This window comes from Pteronotus mesoamericanus, unplaced genomic scaffold (genome assembly GCF_021234165.1).
Source record: "Pteronotus mesoamericanus isolate MK-2021 breed Mesoamerican mustached bat unplaced genomic scaffold, CSHL_Meso_final contig_41, whole genome shotgun sequence".
NCBI lineage: Eukaryota > Metazoa > Chordata > Mammalia > Chiroptera > Mormoopidae > Pteronotus > Pteronotus mesoamericanus.
Window position 1 is genome coordinate 2,500,458 of NW_026555152.1, and position 21,969 is coordinate 2,522,426.

At 39.1% G+C, this 21,969-nt stretch overlaps 1 protein-coding gene across 1 annotated transcript in view; it reads left to right on the forward strand.

Moving 5' to 3' along the window:
* Nucleotides 1-14,601: 14,601 nt before the first annotated feature.
* UBL3 (ubiquitin like 3) overlaps nt 14,602-21,969 on the forward strand; it is a 66,692-nt gene continuing 59,324 nt past the window's right edge. Inside the window, exon 1 of the mRNA XM_054577115.1 lies at nt 14,602-15,626. Coding sequence (XP_054433090.1) covers nt 15,600-15,626 — 27 coding nt within the window. The 5' untranslated portion in view covers nt 14,602-15,599. The remainder of the gene's footprint in view (nt 15,627-21,969) is intronic.

Below are 21,969 nucleotides of genomic sequence, written 5' to 3' on the forward strand. Positions count from 1 at the left end.
CTAATTAAATTGGCATTCCTCATCACCACTGCTGTAGTTCCTTAGAACATTTTGACATGTAAGTTTGTCCCTGGAATATTATTACTGCCTTTTTGGTAATCCTTTCCTTTATATGACCAACTGCTGTGATCACTATAGGAGGGCAATTGGTCTGGTCCTGTCAACTCTACCTTAAAGTATTTCCAGATTCAACCCCATATCCATCTCTGCCCTCTCCCACTGAGATGGTCCAAGTCATCAATTTTTTAAAATCTAGTTTATGGTAAAAATCTCTAGATGTATCTCCTTGATTCTCTCTAGGTCCTTACCACAAGGTCCCATTCTCCATATTATAGCCAGAGGGATTTATATAAAACTTAAGTGAAATGTTGTCACCTTTCTGCTTAAATTCTCCATGTTCCCCTGCGTTAACATTAAGCCACACTCTTTGCAGGGCTTCAAAAAACCTGCACAAACTACTTCTATCTGGCTTCTTTGATTTCATTTTCTGCCAGCTCTCCAAATTCAAGCTCCATCAATCCTCTTGCCTCTTCAACTCACCAAATCTGGCTCTGTCTCAGGGTATTTGTACTTGCTAGTCCCTCTACTTGGACAACACTTACCCCTACTTGTCTGGGTTTTTTGTTTGTTTGATTTCCTCACAGGGATTTTTTTTTTTAATTACAAGTTTTCAAGTATACTATATAGAATGATAACATTTTGCTAGGCGAAGTAACCCCAGTGCTTTGGAAACATGTCAAAATCTGCAAGAATACATGGGGAGGTTGGGGACATCAAGGATCTTGCCTAGGACGGAACACGGCTGTCTGTCTTCTCACCACAATAGGCCTCTATGGAGATATCTCCTTAGCAACCTTACCAAAGTCCAGATTCTGGGCTTTGCTTATCCTTCCTCTCTTTATGTGGTTTTTCTTCTTGCCATTAGGACTCAGCACAAGAGTTCTTCCTCAGAGAGGCCTTCTTAACTGAGTTAACTTCCCTTTCTATCACTTCATCCATCTCCCTGTGTCAGTTTATTCGTACTACTTAATGCAATCAGAAGTGGCCATATTTATTTTAGTTATTGTATTAGTTTTTATGGATTGTCATAATTTAGTACCATATACTAGGTGGGTTAAACAACAGAAATTATTTTTGGTAGTTTTATTTAGATATAATATACTATATAAGTTTAAGGTGTATAGCATAATGATTTGATTTCCTTATATCATCAAAAAAAATCAATTTTTCACAGTTCTGGAGGCTGGATGTCTAAGTTTGCGGTATGGACAGGTTTGGTTTCTTCCACGGCCTCTCTCCTTCCCTTGCAGATGGCTGCCTCCTTACATGGGCTTCCTACTATGCACACATCCCTGCTGTGTGTCCTAGTTTCTTCTTAAAAAGTCACCAGTCAGCTTGCTTACCTGTTTATTTTTTTCTGCCTGTACTAGAGTTTCATTATTGCAAGAGCAGGAATTTGTCTTTTGCTCACAGCCTTAATGCCACCAATATGCTGTTTCAAGGGGAGTGCTCAGGGTTTGCACTAAAGCAATAGTCAGTGATTTTGCATAATTTTTATTACCTTTCTCAATATACTACATTCTCCTGAAAGATTTTTATCTCCTAAGTTGCATTTATTAGTAAGTTTTTATTAATAGATTCCCCCATGAGATAATCAATGCCATCATCTTTGAGACCAGATCCAAGAAATCTGACATTTGAGTCCCCTGAGCAACCTTATGTTATAATTATACAATTTCTATTACCCTGTTGAAAGCATTGAAAGTATCTCAAGGATTCCTTCCTCTTCTCTTCCCCATCACCATCTTTTCAGATCCCTGGCATGAAGAAACCTAAGCTGGAAACCTACTGGATTAACCCTTATGGATTTTGCCACTCCAAGTTTTTCAGATTCTATGAGGCACTGGAAAATGTCAAGTGATCAAAACCTCAAAATGTCACCCTTCACTCAGGACCATGTTTTTCTTTACTTGTCTGTGTGGGTCAAGTGAATTCCAGACCCACTGCCTGTCAGGTTAGTTGAGCTAAAAGCAAAGGCTGAAGTAGCATATCAGCTTTAGCTAGAGAGTCCATGGTGAATCGTCTGTAAAGAATGATCCGTTACAAATGGTAGGTCCCTATCCTTGATATGAAAGCTTTGTCATGTCTTGCAGTCAGTAAAAGTTTTTACAAGAATGAAAATAAACATACCCATGGTGCTTTCAATAAAGGGTGAACAGGGAGCCAGGTCAAAGACAAACCATCCCACAAAAGCATGGGGTTCACCAGGCAGCGCTTCTGAGAACCGCAGTACACTCTGACAACAAAGCTACCCATGATTGATAATTAGGAATTTTAATTTCACACTTAGCTTCATGAGAATCCTTGGTAATCCAATTTCTTTGTAAACTGGAGACTTCACACATTTGATTTACTGCAAGAACTAGGACAAAATAGCATATGCCCATGTGAAAAGAATATCTACAATCTCAAACATAATTGGAGTTTAAAAACAGAATTTGAAAGAAAAAAGACACTCCAATGACAACAAAACCTCTCCCAAATAGTTGTATAAGTGTTATTTGGTATATTCCAGGAGAATCATCTAATTTAGAATAAATTGGTCTGTTAATTTAATGACCATGCAGTATAATCTCCCAAGAACTGCCAGGTTGGGGGAGGGGTAAAGCACATTCAAGCTTCCAGCACAGTCACCCTTTGTTTTGTTCATTGTGCCTCCTGAAAAGAAACTTGAATTTGAAATTTGACAAGCACACTATTAGGACCCTTTAAAAAAATGCAATTTAGGCCATGTGATTCCATCCTAAAAGTATGGAACTTGCAGGAAAAGAAGGGTAAAAATTCACAGGACCTGTTGAGGCCACCAAGCATTCCACAGCCTCAGGACATGTGCTTAAGGTTGTCATTGTTGTATACTAATCATGTTAGTAGTGGGAGCTGTTTTTAAATAAATGGTAAAATTTTATTTTGATTTCTTTTACTATTTCATGTTGCACAAGTACCTGTAATCATATTTGCACAGAAAGTAGGAATACCCATCCAGGAATAAGGCAAATCCAAGAGTGAGTTTGATGGATAAATTATAGTTGTAGAAGAAAATAAACTCAAAGTCCATCATTTTATTAAACCAATAACTTATTTCTCTAAACTTACTTATCTCTAAATAAGTCTCTAAAGTTACTTATCTGTTTTTGCAGCCTCAGAAGAAAGTGTATGTTGCATAAGCTAAGAAGAGTGAAGTTTATGTTATTCTAAAGTCTCACATCCACTTTGTATTAGTGAATTGGTGCAAACTGTCACTTGGTACCTTTACTGATTGTTCCCTTCTCAGAATTAAACAGATCTGAGTATGAAGCCCAATGACATTGAGAGAGTTATCTAACTCATGAGCTTTTTTCTTCCTCTGTAAAAAAAAAAAAAAATAATAATAATAAAAGGGCAAGACCTCATGGGATTGTCTTAAAGATTTTATAAAATAAAGGATATGAAGCCCTATATGGCTCCTGATACATGGAGGTCACTTGGGGGAGGGCAATGCCATCCAGCTGCCCTTCTGCCACCCTGCCTGTTTTCCTATTTCCCTCTTGTCTTTTCTTTCTGTTCCCTTCACCTTTTATATCCTTAAAACAAGCAGATATGTGGAAGAGTCCAGGAAGACTTTTAGGAGGGATAGTTCATATTCTTTGTCCCTTCTACTACCTGATTAAACCACGTGCAGTCTGAAAACTTAGAAGTGAAAGAGCTTCACAAATTCATTGATGCTCAAGGATTTGTAATTGCTATAATTCCCCCTGGGCAAGTTGACTAAACAGCCCAGGAATAATTTACAAATGCCAGAGTTGAAAGCTAGGAGGACATGGAGAGGGTCAAGGACACTTGCCCTGGGTTCCTCCTCAGAAAGAAACCCCTCAGGGAGTCTCTCTGCCATCCTCTGCCTCTTGCCCGGGGCACAGTATCTGTGTTCATTGGTCCTGTTTTTCTGTTCACTTACTCTGTCAGACTCTACATCTGGGTGTACTGCCTCTGTCTCTTCCATTTCTCTTCTGCTTATGTTTGACTTGTATACTATACTATGCAGCACTTCAATGTATTTGGGATGAAGTGTGCAGTGAGTACCCTAAGGTTTAGGAAAAGACGACTTTGCTGAAAGGATCATGAATAATGGGAAATGATGGGATTCACCATTCAAATCTTCAGACTACCACCCAGCATATTGAGAACATCAAGTACATTTTTGTTCAAATTGCTGCAATGTTTTTGAAGTACTTGAAGAATAAAGCATTTTGGGGAAATCTCTTGTCTTAGATTTTCTCTGAGTAGGAAGTAACCTTTTTTCTCAACTTTGAAACTGGTTTAGAACCCATGTATGCTTTCATTTTCATGCTCGATCTGGGCGTTTGTGATTCTAGTTCTGTTTAAAGATGGATGGCAAGATGAAAATTCCACTAAGCAGAATTGTGAAATGTGCTCTGGGGCTTTACCAGATGTAATGAGATTATTGTGCTACTTTGTCTTCCACAGGATCTTGATCTCACTGAAGTGTGTATATTCCCACATTAATGTCACTTGGGCTCAGGGATGGGAAAGTCACAGAAGAAAAAAGAGTAGTAGGAAACATACAGATGAACTTTTCATAAAATTCTTGCCACAGAGACAAAAGAGAAAATTCCTCCCTACATCCCTATGGAATTTAGAAAACATCAGAACTGCCCATACCCAGGAGCCAGGGGCATCTTTATTTACAAGTCAGAAACACAAAACTCTCCACTATTTTCCTGGCTTACCTAAGACAATCAGAGGACTCTTGTAAAGCTATCTTTTCCAAGCAGAGAGATGCTAGGAGAGCCCTAAAAGATTCAGAGGCCTGCTCTGGAACCTTCCCAGTTTCTTCAGTTTAACAATCCAACCCAGCATTTATTGAGCAGCTACTATGTGCTGGAATCTGATGACATGCCACCTAAGGTTAGGATTTTAGATGTTTACACGTGATGCTTCCTTTAAGTGAGAAAAACCTAGAGGCTTATGTCCCCTAACTCTTCACTTGGCTGGCTCCATCTTTGTATTCATGTGTCAGCTCAAATGCCTTCTTTTCTGACTTCTCTGACCATACACCCTAGAGCTGCCTCCAACCTCTTGCCCCTTCTCTTTTTATTTTATTATCTTATTTTAGTTTTATTTTCTTTAAAGATTTATGATGATGTAAAAATAATCTTGTACGTTTATTTCTTTACTGGTTGAGTTTATTGGCCATCTTCCCAACTAAAACACAAGCTGTGTGTGAGCTGGGCCTCTTTTGCCTTATCTGTGCATTCACCAGGTGCCTGCCACACAGTGGGCAAGTGGAGGAAAGAGCAGAGTACACACCTACCAAGGCGGTATCATTCAAGGGATGCTGCATGGCCATGACTGTCCCCAGTGTCTTCCCCTGGTCTTTCTGAGGCTGACACTATGCTGGAGGTTTGGGTGGAGTGACAGACTACTTCCCAGAGTGCACTGAGTTTCTGAGCATCAGTGGTACTAGCCAGGTGATGACCTAGGAAAAAGATACACCAGGTGGAAGGAAGAGCTCATGCGAAGTCACAGATGCCAGAAAGAACTCACCAAATTCTCAGATTTGTAAGTGTTTTGGTGTAACTGAAGCAGACACTTAAGGGTGAAAACAGGTTAAAAAAAAAAATCAAGCGAGAGAAGTTACAAGCCAAATACTGAGTAAGGCAAACTAAAGTATTAGGGGTATAACCGAGAGATTTTTAAGCAATGAGACAAAGAAAAGTACACTGGTGAAGGCCAATCAGTGGGTTCTGAGTGAGTGAAGCCCAGGTCCAAGTGTCAGTTCCAGTACTTAAAAGCTATGTAGCCTGCTGCTTGTGCCATCTCTAAAACAGGCATAATAATAAAGCCCACCTCACACATTTGTTGTGATGAAAGTTATTGTGCCCCATGCTACACACATGAAAATATGTAATTGCTTTTAAATTTGGTGATATCAGGGACAATATGATTGATTTACACATTTTATAGCCTTCTAGAATCAGTGGAAAACAGATAGCATGAGCTTTCAGATTTCATGACCTGAAAAACATTTTTTAAACTTTATTGAAATACTGTTGATGCATAATAAACTGTATATTTTAAGTATACAGTTTGATTAAAAAAACACTTTTAAGAATATTTGGAGACCAACATAGAATGCTAATTTGTGGGGGAAAAAATGATGATGATGACCGATTATCAATCATTTCAAAAGCAATTATTTTAACACCATAAAAGTAGGAAGAACATTCTCACCAAACAAGGGTGACATTTAGATTGGGAAAAAAATTACTTTATGAAAAACAACGCATTATTTTTGACATTTTTTCACAGATCTCTGAGAATTCCATCATGTACTGGTGTGTCGGAACCTCTCATATTTGAATTTTATTAGGAGGTATAAGCCTGGATGTGGGAAGGCCATCTGGGTGGCAGCTGGTTCCGGGAAAAACTTGTGAAGAGATGACCTAAGGTTGTGGGACTGGGGACAGAAATGTGGATGATGATTTAAGAAATACTAAGAGCATAGAATCAGTAGCACTTGGACGTTGGGAGTGAGAAATGGGAAAATGTCAAGGATAGACCATGAGAAAGAGGAGGCACAACAGGGGAGGGGGAGGAGGTTTGGTGGAGAAGCAGGTTATGCTTTGGTTTATAATGTGCTAACTTTGGAGTTACTGTGGGACATCCCAGGAGAGAGGTCTAATAGGACAGTTGGGATGGATGGATCTGGAGCCTGGGGAAGCAGTCTGTACTTGAGAAATTGGACATCATCCATTCAGGAGGGAATTTGAAGCCACTGAAGTAGAGGGTGTGCAGAGTAGAGAGAGGAGGAGGTGGACGGGAAAGGAGGAAAGAGGATAGGAAGAAGAGTTTTGGTATTTTTTTATTTCCTCCCTCACCTCAGGGAATTTTAATGAGCAGTCAGGGCACAAAAACACTGTTGGAGGGAACTATGGTAAGAACACATTATGTTTGCAGAGGAATTGAGAGTTTACAAAGTTCTTTTGCATATAATTTTTTTATTGAATGTTTGCAATTATTCTCTAAGGTAAGAAGTATACCCAGGTAAGGAAACAGGCTAAAATCAACAATTAAGAATCAGATGCAGTATAGAAATTAGTGAAAAAGATGGAAAGGGAGCAAAGAGGTAGGTGGAAATCCAGGAAAGGATGATATTGTAGGAACTGTGTCATTTATCAAAAGATAATGATAGTGAGCATTTTTAGAGTGATCTATTAGGCATTATGCTAGGTGTTTTACAACTATTTCATTGGGCCCTGACAACAACTCAATGAAGATGTTACTATAATTAACCATATTTATAGATGCAATGCTCCCAATTTACACAGATTAAGTAAACTTGCTCACAGTGCTATGGGTGGTAGAGCTGGAATCCAATTCTATGAGGCCTGACTCCAGACCCATCCAAGAACAAGAGAGTGGCCACTAGGGCCAAGGACTTAGAGAACTGGTTAAGTATGACCAGGCCTAAAATGTATCCATGGCATTTGACAGTTAAAAATCTTAGGCTGAGAGTCTGTGTGAAGTGTGAGAGAAAGGGTGGATAAGGTTTCCTTCACCATGTGTTCATGTGTGGTCTGGATAATTGTGCATCACACAACTCCAGAAGGACTGACTCCTGTCATAATCGAGGTAAATGGTGCCTCTGATTATGACAGTGTACGATCAGCACAGCCCTATGTGACAGCTCTGAGTGAGGGTTGAATGGTGTCTATGGGACATGCTCCCATGTACTTGAAAGAAGCTGATGTTAAGTGGGTAACAAGACTGGGTAGGAGTTAGAGAAGAACACTGAACAATGAGACAGCCTGTCTTATTTTTGTTTGTTTTATAATATGAGATAGAATAATTTGAGCATATTTCTATGGTAAGGAGAAGTTTGCCTGGCATAGTCCTAGTTTCCCTGAAGAATTATTTTTAATGCCCCTTTTTCTTTGACATTTCCTGGCTAAGACAACCTATTTTACAGTCACCCTAAGTGGAAGAACTTTGGAACAGGGAGAGGCAGAAGATGTAAGAGAGAGGAAAGTTGTTTGTTGGGACAAGTTTCTAGAGACAGAAGGGGTGGTTTGGGGGCAGGCAGAGAGCTGCCTTGCGAGGAGGGGTATAGGGCTTCCCCTGAAGCAGAAGGGTGAGGAGGGAGCGTAAGTGTGGGTGCTAATGAGTTAGGGACTGGAGACAAATTTGTGAAATTTCTTACTTGACTCCTTTTTTCTGTAAAGTAAGAGGCCATGAGGTCACAGTTAGGGTTCAAAGTCTACTTTGTTTGGTTTATTCTGTTAGCCATTTCATAAATGTGGTTCCATTGGTCTCCATAACAAAAGGCAGACAATGTGGATAGATCTGAGTTCAGTACAAACAAATAGCTGAAAACACATGCCCAAAGAGAAGTTGGTTTATTCCTGTCACTATCACATATGAAAAGGTTAGCAAGCAGGAAAATAGAAGGAGACAAATCTATACTCAGAAGCAGCCACCACTGTATCCCACTTAATTATGATAATTATAATATAGTATGTTATTATTTAGAGCTCATGTGCAAAAAAGAGCTGTTTTAAACTTATATACTTTAATGTAATATTCTAAAGTATGCACTTTTCTACTTTTTTGATTCCTTTTTTTAAATTTTTATAGATGAGAAAAGTGAGTAAGTCACCCAGATTTACTCATCCAGTAAATGGCTGAGCAGGATTTAAATCCAGGATTCATATTCATAACCAATATGTTATTTTCTCTCTCATCTGTTGTTTTAAGTTCATTTCAGGCCTTCTCTTCTAAGTCAAAGTTTGTCATTGAGATAAATTAATCATGCCTTAGTCTTCCCAAAAGGATGATATGGCTAATCTGATATGAGGGCTCCTGGAACAACAGACTAGACACCTAGACAAACAGAGGAATCCGTTCTCTAACTGCTGCTACCCCAGTGAGACAGTTAGGTGGGCTCTCCTGTCAAGTCTCTAATGGACATGCTAGAGGAAGCACCTCCTAACTGGATTACTCAATTTAGGAAACACGGCCATGAAATTCAGCCACATGGACAGTTGCCCAATAAGGCCTGACTCAAGAACTGAATCAGCAGCAACAGAGGCCGTTCTCCAACTGTGGAAACTTTCCTGTCAATGTGACACACTGGAAGGCATCAAGAGCAAACATGAGGCTTTGGAGAAATTTCTCCTTGATTCTTTATTCTGCTCTCTTAAATGTCAATGTAATGTACAACATGTTTATTGAGAAACAGTGAAGCTATTTAGGTGAATAGAAAAACCCAACTTGAACAGTGTGAAATAATTATGGGCCAATCAATCAATCAATCAAAAACTAGTGTCAAAATGACTATGGTAAAGGTTATGGAGTAGAGGAAACAAAATTTACAGTTCATGCCAAGATTAGTGCTAAGGAGAGTTATCTTGTCTCTACTGATAGGGATATAATAGTTATACATGATTTGTTTTTATTTAGTGGGGTTGAATTTCAACTCTTCCCATTCAAAAAAATTTTTTTCATTGACTAACCGTATGATGCAGGGCTGATTTCTATAACAATGAAAATCAATAATATTGACTGTGTTTTAGGATATCAGTTTGATAATACATTTTATACTTGAGATAGTTATCATTTCTTAAGACAAAATTATCTAGTGATTCAACAATTACATAAAGCCATCAGGAACCATTCTGTCTTTTTGTCTCTCGGAATACCTTAGAGAAAACTCATTCTCATGTTCATTTGAAAATTATGGCGAGAACATGGCTGTTTCTCAAGAAGTTTCTATTTCCTCATTTGTTCAAAAATATGGACATAATGTCATGTGTAAAAATTCTTCCAGCTTGAGCATTGGCTGATTCAACAGTGTGGGAAAAAGTGGGGTCAGGTCACAAAGGAAGACATTGCAGGATGTCAGCAAGAAACAAAAACACAAGTGTTACTTTTATGGTGGCCTATGAATTTAGACTGCACAACAATCATGGTTGAATACTTGCAAAAAATTGCTTAAAACTTTTACCATTAAAAAGGTAACTTTTATTTTTTCAGAAGTGAACTCCAGCATTCACACAAAAATTGTCTTCCTTTCTCTTGGCATATTTTTAGTCACGGGAGAACAACTGAACTAAGCCTTGAATATCATTTCTGTGTTCATGAGACATAGCTCTAGGTCTGAATATAAGATTAAAAGGTAATCACTGACATTACAGAATCACAGAACTGGGAAAAGAATGTAAAAGGCTCCAATGCGCTGTTGACAAGTTTTCTTGGGTGTTATTGATTCACTATGCTAAATTCTGGGGATACAAAGACCCTTAGAACTCCAGGGTCATGACAGTGAACCTAGATTCTGAGAACAAGCTCCCAAATGAGTGGTCTTTCAAGGGAACCAGCAGGAGAATGAGGAAGGGCTGCTGCTGTCCTTGCCACCAGAATCTCGGGCCCATGCCCAGCAGGAGCCAGGATGCACCCACCCCAGCTGTGGCCCAGGCAGGCCTTCCGGGTTTAGTCCCCCACCGGCCTGGACCTTACTGTGCTAAATGCCTGATTTCTGCTTGCTTAGGGTCAACCATTCAAAAATATTTATTTATTATGAATAGAAAAAAGGTTCAATCTTATAAAAATTGTCACAGTGCACAATGAACAACTACAAAGTATGGGTTTTTTTTTTAAACCTAATATATGACTACAGACAGTCAGGGACAGCTCCAAAATTTCTAAATATGAGGGGTTTTCTATCTGGTTAAAGTGTGTGTGTGTGTGCATGCCGATGTGTTTTGGGATGTGGGGTTTTTGCTGAAGCTGTGCTTGTATAGCAGACACTGTTTTTTATTTGGATTGTATCTTTACTCAGAGCAGAGTTGGTGAGATTATTGGGGAGGGGCTCAGATTTTCCCCTGCCATCACTGTACATCACTACTTTTTCAAGGGTGTATGAACATATTATGCAGATAGAGCTACAGATACATGGAAGGGTTGGGGTTAGGGTGGGGATGGTAAGTTGGTATTCTCACGTTTAGGTAGCATTCTAAGCAGGGAAACCCTTTTGGAAAATAACTTGGCTGTGCCATCCAAGAAATGCTTTGACTTTAACTCAGTGACAACAGTGTCTGGACTCTGTCCTAAACAACTAATTCAAAGAGCAGACAGATTTAGATGCACAAAGAGTATGAAATTGCAAACAATCTTCATGGCCTCCAAATGGAACATGATTGCATGAATTGTAGGACATTGAAGCAGTGGAATAATATGCAGCCTTTAAAAATGAAGAGTTAAAGATTAGATAGCCATTTGTAAACATGCACATTCTTTAATGTTTAAAAATGAGTTCTGATTTAGTATTTTGAAGAAAAACTCAGTATAGCATAAGTATGTGATTTCATATACACCAAAAACCTGGAAAAAATATACAAAAACGTAGTTTTTCTAGTTTCCAGAATTTCTATATTATCAGTATTACCTTTTACTTTAAAAATAAAAGAGAAAATGCATACTGGGTTGAATATATTATGCAGCAGACTGACTAAAAATTCTTGTTTTTGGAAGTTTGTTGGCAGGAGAGGAGGTAGTGGAACCAGGTCTATATTAGGAATCAGCCTGGTCTCCTATTAAACTGAAGGTTACCTAATCTGTAAAATAAAGAATTGGGGTTTGATCATCTCTAAGACCCCTTAAGAACTTTTAAATTATGTGGGTCCCAGAGGTTGCACCCAGGACAAATAACCCGCAAAATACAGACAAAAGCTATTATTGGAGTTCACAGGCCTTTTTCCATCCTGTAAAAACAAACTTTATCACAACACTCCCCAGTTTAAAACTTTTTAATGGTTCCCATTTGCTGTCAGAGTAAATCCAAACTAATTTGCAAAACCAAAATGGCAAAGCCCTGGGTGACTGACCTCCAATGTCTTTTTCCTACCCTTTTCTTATCCTACCCCGATCCACTCCCATGCAGTGCTCTGAGCTTCAGCTACTTTCCTTCCCTGCACCTTTCTCCTTAGTCTCTTGTTTAGGGTTTGACCCATGTGTTCCTCTTTCTGACCATGCCACTGAATTGTGCGCCTAAGAACATAGCAAAATTTATATTATGTGTATTTTACCATAATTTTTAAAATAAAAAATGAATTCACCATCTAAAGTGTTCAATCCAATGGCTTTTAGTGTATTTATAGAGATGTGCAACCATCATCATAATCTAATTTTAGAATATTTTTATCACATCCCCTTTCCACCCCCGCTAATAAAAACCCCCTTCATACTCATGAGCAGTAACTTGGGTGGGGGGAGATATTTTTAACAGATCATGGGTGCCATGTGCCAGTGTTCTGGGACCTGACACTCAGAGGCTCTTAGAAGTGACCTTAGAGATGTAGTTCCACCTACTCAGACAAAGGAATGGATGTTCAGGGAGGAGGTACCTTGGCAAAGGTCACATAGCTGATTTGTAGCAGAGCCAGGTCTTTTGATTTCCCATGAAGTTACTTTTCCTAATTAAAAAAATGCCATGTCACTCGCTTCCTTCAGATTGATGCTGACAATAGATTAATGGGATCAGAAAAATGCTACCCTTCCCTGTTGTAGACAACCGGGCTCTTTCTGCAGCCCCCTGTCTCGCTCGTCTGAGTCTGGAAGCAGAGAGTTAAGATAAGAGAATCTACACAGTGTTCAGTAATGCTCTCAAGCCTCTCTCAGGGAAGAATTACAATGAGTTTTACTGAGAATAATGTCTCAGCCTTTCTTACAAGAGTGATTGGAAACAGAGCTAGGTGCAGTGACTTTACTTGAAGTATGTGGTCTTTTGCAGTGGTGCAAGGGTAACTGGCAGCAAACAGTAACATTATGTCAGAAATGCCAAGGTCATGGCCTTGTTCCAGCCTTGCTGTATGGCCCTTGGAAGGCAGAAGAGGTGTGAATTGATACTTGCATGAGTCCTGCCATCTTACGCTCCTTGCCTTCCTTCTTGCAGTAGCCTGGAGGCCTGGCAGAACCTTGGTCAGGGCAGTCGTTGGATAGATAAAAAGTCAGTGTGAGGGGTATGTTGGGGAACTAATTTTGTGAGCAAGAGCCTTCAAAATGTGTTCCAATATTCCTTCTGAACTTATTGGTCAATTGAAGCCCTTTCACTGCCCTTATTTCTGGAGGAATGAGAAGGTTTCTACGGTTTGTAAATGTGGAGAATGAGTAATCAAGTACCAAGGCCATGGAAAATCATGGAGCTACAGACTCAGAAGTGTCTCGACAAAGTTCTGAGGCCTAACTGTGGTGTGATTTGAGCCTTGATTTCCTCTGTCCTTTATTTTCTCTGGGTATTTGCTCAGTCGTCTTCTGTTTACCATCCTAACTCACCAGAGGATGGGGTAGCCCGGAGCAGTGCTGGGAATTTGCCAGGCTGCTCAAGAGACGTGCACTCTATGTGCCCTGTGAGTTATCATCCTGAAGAGACAAACCTGACTGGAGAGGTCGTTGTGGGGAATGACAAGCTGCCGGACAGAGCATTCCTTGTGGACAGTGCCCGGATTACCCATTTTAAAACTCCTGATGCCTAGCAGTGCCTGGCATAGTTGTTTGCTGAATGAACAGGTACTAACATTACACACCAAATGATGCATTAAAACTTACAAAGCAATCTATTTCTCCTGCATGAACTCTTTCTATTTTAATGGTGAAGGTAGTCAAGGCAAGACTTACAGATGAGGTCACAGCTGTAGGTTGGAGGGGTGGCTTTCAGACTACAAGACTGTTGGCATTTTTATACATGTGTTGTATTGAGACTGCCCTTCCTAAAATATTCTGCCTAAGCACCGAGAGACATGAATATGGAGTCAGATAGACATTTGTGGTTTCTGCATTTTGTTCCTAAATCTGGAGTAGACATTCTTCATATATCTCTAATGGTATTATTTCGTGTTATTTGCTAATCACTGCAGGTTTATAGGTTTTCAGTTACATTTTGAGTTAATTAGAATCTAAAGGCTGGCCTGGTAAACTAGTGAATTCCCGTGTAGTTTGTAGTAGCTATTTTCATGATGTAGATTTAGCACTATTCACTATTGTATCTAATACAGTTTTTGGTAATTTCAATTAACTATCTTGTAGTTTTATGGCTTTGGGTCTTCAGAAAACACATGTTCAAACATTTTCGCTTCTTAATAAGATCAGTGTTCCTGTTGAACTTGTACGACCTCATTGGAAATCAATGATTGCTTCTGATCTTCCAACTGTAATGTTGAAGGGACAAAGGAAATCACTGCACAAAATACTTTGCAGAATATGGAGAATGCACTGTCATTAAAACGAATGATTCTGCTTAGAAGTAAACCATATTCTAAATATGTGTATATATTGTACATGAGGGGACTTCTCTGTGCAGAATTATTCCCCCCTAAATAATACGCCGGATCACACATGACGCCAGGGCAGAGCCCTGGCAAAGCAAGCTTTCCTTTCCTAGCAACTGTTACTAGGAGGGGCGTGGCTTCGAAGACGGGCGAGAACGCAGAGACTACACTTCCCGTGTTGCTCCAAGGTGGACTCCGTAGTGACGCACTTGGTGTCCGCGAGGGGGTGCGCGGGGGTGGCATCCGCGAGTAGGTGGGGGTGAGCTCCCTGTGTCCCCGGCTTGCGTTCCGGCAGCTGCCGCCGCTGCCCCGCCGCTACCGCCATGTTGGCTTGAGGGACGATGACAGGAGGCGGTTGTGGCGTTTGGGACTGAGAAGTGGAGGAGAGACAAAGATCTGAGAGAAAGCCGTTGCCAGGCTGAGGAGAGGGAAGACCGGCCTCTTCCGGGGACCGGCCGGACTCGGCGTCGCTGGAGCTTCCGAGGGAGGGGAGGGGAAGGCCGGAGAGGAACGCGGAGGAGCGGAGACGATGCGCCCCGAGAGCCGCTGCGGCCCGGAGGCGCTCGTGGCCTGAGCCCCGAGGGGCGGTGGGTCTGTCTCCCTGGCCCGAGCTCCGCGCACCGCGCGCGCCGGCCCGGGCTTCGGCCTTGGCTACCAACGAGTTAAATGCCCTTAAGAGCGGTTTCGGGCGGCCCGGCCCCCGGCCCTGACGGCGCGAGGTGAGCCCGTTTCTCCCCGCCGGCCACTCAGCTCACGCGTCCATGTGTAGTCGCATAGTTATCTGTGTACCGGCAGTCGGGGCATTTTGCTGCTTAATGAGGACTCGGGCGCGAGTGTGAATCACTGCCGGCCCGCATTTAACCCCCTCCCACCGCTCCATGCCCGTGTGTCACTCGGCTTGGTCCACCTAGCGCGGCCGGTCCTGGGGCTGCTGCTGCTGACGACGACGACGACGACGACGACGACCACAGGCGGCTCCGCTCCCGCTCCCGGAGTGCCCTCCGCACGGGCTTCACGGCTCCTGGGGATCGCTCTTCTCTGCGCAGAACCTTGGCCAGGCCGCCACTTGGGCTCGCAAATCACTTAGTTTTTGGAAAGCACATAACGAGCTAATCGAGATCGTTAACGTTGATTCCTGTGGCTTGAAGACTTCTCCTTCTTTTTGTTGTGTATTTTTTTTTTTTTTCCGTGAACATCTGGGTGTAAATATCAAGCGGCAAGATGTCCAGTAATGTCCCGGCGGATATGGTGAGTGAACGCTAAGTTACGACACCCCTTGATTTAATCGTGGTTTCCAATCATATTTAATCAGAAAGAATGCAGACGTGGGGCTAGGGTTTGCTGGGGACTGTTGAAAAGCCACCGCGCTGGGAGATATGGAGAAGTTGGAGGTTCTAGTTTCCCCCTTTTAGAAAGTACCGATTTTAGTTCGGGGTTTCTCCTTTGGTTGAGGGGTGTTGTGTTTGTGTGTGTGTGTGTGTGCCTTTTTTTTTTCATCAAAGACACAAGAAAAGTCGGAAAAATGTAGCGAGGTAACTTGAAATGTAGATCTTTCTCTGCCAGAAGTCTGAACACTTGTAACTTGTATCTTAAAGCATCGGAAAACGACAGTTGACGGTGGGCAAAGCCGAGGACGAGGGTCCCTACTAGATGGAAACGCAGACAGGAAAACGGGAACCTTGCTCTCTGACACTGACTAGCTCAGTCATGCACTAGGTACAGACTTGATCTTTGCAGGTTTTATTAATAGCTGCAAGAGAAGAGGGTCGTATATCTCTTCAAGAAAAAGTCCACGAGAATTTCCGGTGAGCTTTTTGAAGTATCTAGGTGAACAAGTATGGCAACAGAAATATTAAAATGTTTGGGAATTTTCACAAATCTAAGCTGACTGTATATTGGGACTTTTAATGAATATTCCAGGATTTTTAGCACTAAATATTTGGTAGTACATATTATATCATTGGACTTTTAAAAGGTAATAAAACACATTATTGAGCCTTGATCTTTGAATGTTGAGAACGCAGAACAAAAAGTATTGTTTATCAGTGCTTTTGTTTTTGTTTGTAAACGTTAAGGTTGCGAATTTGTTGAGTAACTGTAGTAACCGTGTCAGCTTACAGGGTACTGGAAGTAGGTTTGTGTAAGTGTGAAATTACACTTTGCGGTCCTAAAGACAAACATAATACAATTAACAACAAGATGAATAATCCTGTTTATGGAAGAACTGATATTAACATAGTTACATTTTCTTTCATTTAGTTTACATTTGAGTGTTCGTGTATTACAACAACAACAACAAAAAAACCAAAATCGAACTTTGATAATCACATCTTAAAATGTCAGATGTTTTTAAAGGAGCAAAACTCATTTCTAGACTTTAAAATAATTTTAAAAATTAAATGACTCTAAATGGCATATTTTGACCTTGGTTTAAAGACAGTTTGCTTATGTTGGATTTCCCATTTAATGTGCTATTTAAATGCGAAGGAACCACAACATTCTGTCGCTTGGGTGGCCACTCAACAACCTTATACTCTCCTTCCTGAGTTTTAAAATTCATACATTGTCCTTTTAATTTTCCGTACCGTCCTGCCCACTTAAGGAGTTAGCTGAAAATGGTTTCCTTAATCTTTAGAAGTTGCCTGGAAAGGTCTCTGGACTGAGCTGGCAAAATGCTATTTCCCATTTGTTAAGTGTTTGAGCTCATCACTTCCAGCAAAAATTTGCTCTCTATAAAGCCACCATTTTATATGATTCTGCACACTGCAAGATATTTGCACTATTCTATCACAGAATTAGATCGAAGTAGATTTGTGTCATTAAAACAGTCCCTCTACTTTCTTTGGGCCCAGTGATGAGGGAGAGCTGGAATGTGCGTAGCATCAGTCACAAAATGAAATGATTTGGGGAGTACTGTTCCCAAGTCAGAAGGTTTGGAAGCTAATGTTTGGATCACAGGACTGGGAAGTAGTGGCAGGTTTTATTAATAGCTGCAATTATAAAATATAACTATTTCTATTTTAAACCGTATTTTAAGGCCTTAATGATTTTGTGGTGCTTTGAGATCCCTTGATTAAAGGTGATATGCAAGGGCACAGCAGTGTTATGTAATAAACATATAATATCCTGATGGTGCTATTTCAGAGTGTGTCTAGGGCACAACTCAGATGAAATTGTTCTGCTTATTTTTAATGTTTTCTTTTTTTAGCTGTTTAACTTGTTGGAAGTCTTGAGATTCCCCCCCCCCCATGTTAAAGTTTTTTAAACCTTATTTGCTATTAGCATTTTTAAGAAGTTGCCTTCATTTGAAATGCTCCTAGAATTCTCAACTTTTGAAATATAATAAGGTAAATAGTGGTTAGAAGTTGTCCATCAAGTGCTTTATATTTTTAAATTCTTCACAGCAATAATGACAATTTGTGTTTCTTACTCATGACTTAAAATGAGAACAATTTTGCCATTCTGAAAAGTGTTAGCCTTCCCACCCCACCTCTTTCTAGAATTTGACATTTCCCTTGCAGAGTACCTGTAAAGTGATCAGGATAGGTGCTTTTGCAAGTACGAATACACACTTTTTTTTGCGAGGTGTGGTACAATTTTCAGCTTTATAAGTGGTGATAGCTTTTATGTGCTATTCAGAAAGAAGTGTTGTGCTTTTTTCCGTGTTAAAGATGCTCTTGTCAGTTGTATAGGAAAATCCTATTTGGCAGATGAGGTGGGGGAATGAAGTTACAATCTCTGTCATGTTTTTATTAGAGATCATTTATCCTTGAGCTACAGTCATTGCTAAATCAATTGTTGTTTTTGGAAAGTCTTATAGTAGTGATTGTGACTCACTTTAAACTCTATTTTTAGCATATTTTTTGTTTTGTAAATGTAACTCATTTAAAATTTATTTTTAAACATTCAGTTTTTATTTACCATAAAGTGTCTTTGTTTTTTAAATAATCCAAATTTAGCAAGTTGATTTTGGGGAGGGGGAGTGGCACCCCTAGTGAATGGATTTGCTATACTCTTTAAAAAATAATTTGCAGTTGATACTTTTCCAATTAACATTCTATACATATGACATAAATAATATAAATGAATTTACATAAAATATTGGCTTTTCTTTTGCTAAGAGTGAATTTGAAGTAAGATTTACTACCATTCCAGTGTAATAACTTACTTGTGAAAAAAATCTGAGACTGTCTGAACAAAATACCATTAAAATACATTGTATTTAAATGATTCACTTCCTTTTTTTTTCCCTCAGCGGAAATCATAGGTCAAGATGGGGCATTATGCATTGTTTATAATTGTAGCATAAATTATGTTAATGACTGTAGATATCTTCCTAAAGATAATGTTTATCTGTTAATAATAAGGCCTAAGGCTAGATAAATAAGGTGGTAATTTTATTTTCTGCAATAGGAAAGTTATGAAGAAATAAATTGTATTTATAAAAGTATTATATAAAACATTTGAGCTACTATTTAGAGCTTTGGATTTAAAATTTTATTTGATGATATCTATAAAATTGAAAACCCTACCTAAAAGATAAATTTACAATTAATGTGAGAAAAATGGCAAAGCAGTTCTGATATTTGAAACACTTTAGACGATAAAACAGTTAAAAGCTCTGTATCTATTTCAACTGTTAATGTAGAAATTGTAGCAGATGTAAAAATTTTTAGTCTGGGGTTAAATGAGATAATGATAATTTAAATGTTTTCAGCCCTCAATGACTATTTTTATCTTAATATTATATCTCTTCCATTTGTGGAAGAAATATTGGAGCCCTCTGGTGGATGGGAAATTACTGAAATGAATTTCCTTTCAAAGTGAACTTCACCACTTTTCCAAGTTAAAGTAAAATGGCAGGTGTTGAGTATACTTTGGGAAAATGCTGTGCTAGAAAAAGGTCCAGAGAATAGAAAATCTTTAACTTTGACAGAAAAGTATATTAAGATCTGGTGCCCCAAATATTCTTTTCTTACAGTTCCTTTTAATTTTTCTTTTGCTAGAGCTCTTATTTTAAGACCAAATTGGGAGATTTTATGAATGAAGCTAAAGGGTACTAGTTCCATAAATGAGTATAAGTATGCGACTTGATGAACAGCTTAATAAATTATGTATCTCTAATGGAAACTTTCTCTAAATTGTTTTACTTGACTGTCTTATTTATTCTGAATTAGACGTTTTTATTAAAGCAAATAACAAATTGTTTTCCTCAGCTTTCAGTGTTCCTTTTTTGCTCTGAATCCTCCTTCAGTTCATGTCCCTCTCCTGTGAAAACAGTTTTTAGTTCATTCTAGCCAACAGAGGGGGAAAGGAGGGAGAAAGAAAGGGAGAGGAATGTTGATGTGAGAAGAGAAACATTGATTGGTCTTCCATATGTGCTTACCTGACCAGCAACCTTTCACTCTACAGGACTATACCCAACCAAATGAGCCACACCAGTCAGGGCTAAGCATTACTCTGTTACTTATATACTTTGTTACTTTGTGAGCTAGGTTTTCAATTATGTCTATGACAACTCTTAAAAACCAAGTGTCAAAATACATTGAATTTTGCAAATTGGCAAACCAATACATTTTAAAAATAGAGAAGCATATTCAGTAACAGTGCCCTCACTTAATATATTAATAGTATTTTTAGTGATTGCAAGATTAAAACAAATTAATATTTAAAATAGTTAATGTAATTAATATACGATTTATAAGTGAGTATATCAGAGGTATATGCTCAAGTATTTTATAGTTCGAATTTTGAGTCAAAAAAATTTAGAAGCCATTGCATAAAATAACAAGATTTCTGAGCATTTAAATTTGTATTTGATAGTTTTTCTGTCTCCTGCCTTGTTGAGTAATTATATTTTTCTGTGGTCAGTATGCCTACTTGTCCCTTGCTAACTATTTACAGTTGCTGATTCTTATTTGCTCTGGGTGTAGAAACTAGGTTTTCAAATTTACTAGAATAAAGTGTGTTAAAATGGGCAAATGGTGTCTGAATACGATTTTTAGGAGATGCCTATGTAAAGTATGATCTTTATTTCATGGACTTGGTCATGTATGATTTGGTTGATAAGAGTTTTATTTACTTGAGGGGCTTATTTTCTTGTGTTTAGCGTGTTTTGCAGAGATGTAGATTCCTGATAGTGAAGAACTATGTAGATAATTAAAAAAAATGACATTTATAGCTTTATTTTGTAGCTCATAGAGGACAGAAACTAATAGTTGTTTTGTGCTTGCTATTTACCAGTCAGATCCTGAGCATTTTACATGATAACATTTAATCTGATCCTCACAGTGGTCCTGAACAAATACAGTTGGTATATAGATAAAACTGCTGCTGCCCACCAGGGACAAATTAAGTTTGTTGATTTGCAGCAGCAAGGTAGATTACATGACTGAGGAAGCCTGTGTAGTCTCAGGAAGAGGAAATGAGACTTCCGTTTTTGGTAACATTTGGGCAGTGCAAGATAATTCTAATAAGAGACCAGGGAAAGTGGATACTGGCTCTGGATAGAATGCTATCACACATGAAGTGGAAGGAGGTTAGTGATGGGGTGTCTTAGCCATCTTTGTTGAGGAGGCAGGAGAAATGAAGGGTGTTGGGGGAGATCTTTAGTCATTTTGGAGCTGTAGCATGGCCCTGGGAGAAATTGTTATTTGTGGCCTTCTGTTGACCTTGTCCGTGTTTTTTAGAGACAACATAGTATGATTATCAGCAGAGACGAATTTTACTTGCTCACAGCCTAGTTTCAGAGAAGGTAAAGGAGGTAGGGTAAGAATTTGGGTCTGATGACAATACCCATACCTGAGCAAATCTTGCTAAATCACTCAGGCACACTCTCCTAAGCAGAATACCTCAGATTCCTTCCCAGATCTTGTTTTACAGTCACTGCTGGCTGCTCTGAGCTAGCATATTCCAGTAGATATGACACTTATTTAAATATGTTTGCAAAATACTATATATGACCTCTGGTTGGAATGATTTTAATGAAAGTGGATTGTCTTATTAATTGCTAAAATTAAAGGGAGTTTTTTTTTATAATCTTTGGAACTTTGAATTTTCTTGTATTGGGTTGGCCAAAAACTCCGTATGGTTTTCTCCCATAAAATAAAAGACACAGTTTTCATTTTTACCAATAACTTTATTGATTTGGATATTTTGAATATGTTGGCTCTCTACCACATGGTATAATGTTGACTGTTTTCAATTAATGTCTGCATTTGATCACTATCAACTTCAACTGGTCTACCAGACCGTGGAGCATCGTCCAGTGAGAAATCTCTACCACAAAACTTAGCAAACCGTTTTTGACAAGTTCCATCAGTCACAGCAACTTCTCCACACACTGTGCAAGTCTTTTTTTTGTGTCTTTCAGATGTGTTTTACCTTTCTTGAAATAATAAAACATAATATGCCGAAAATGTTGCATATTTTCTTCCATGTTCAGTATTAAAATGGCTACACAGAAATTCACCCATTTTGATGTTTTTTAAAAAATGTACAGCTATGACAGCTTTCACAATACAAGATAACGAAATTGTTTTGAATAAAATTAAAGACAACTAAGCTCTAATAGAGCCATCTTACCAAACAG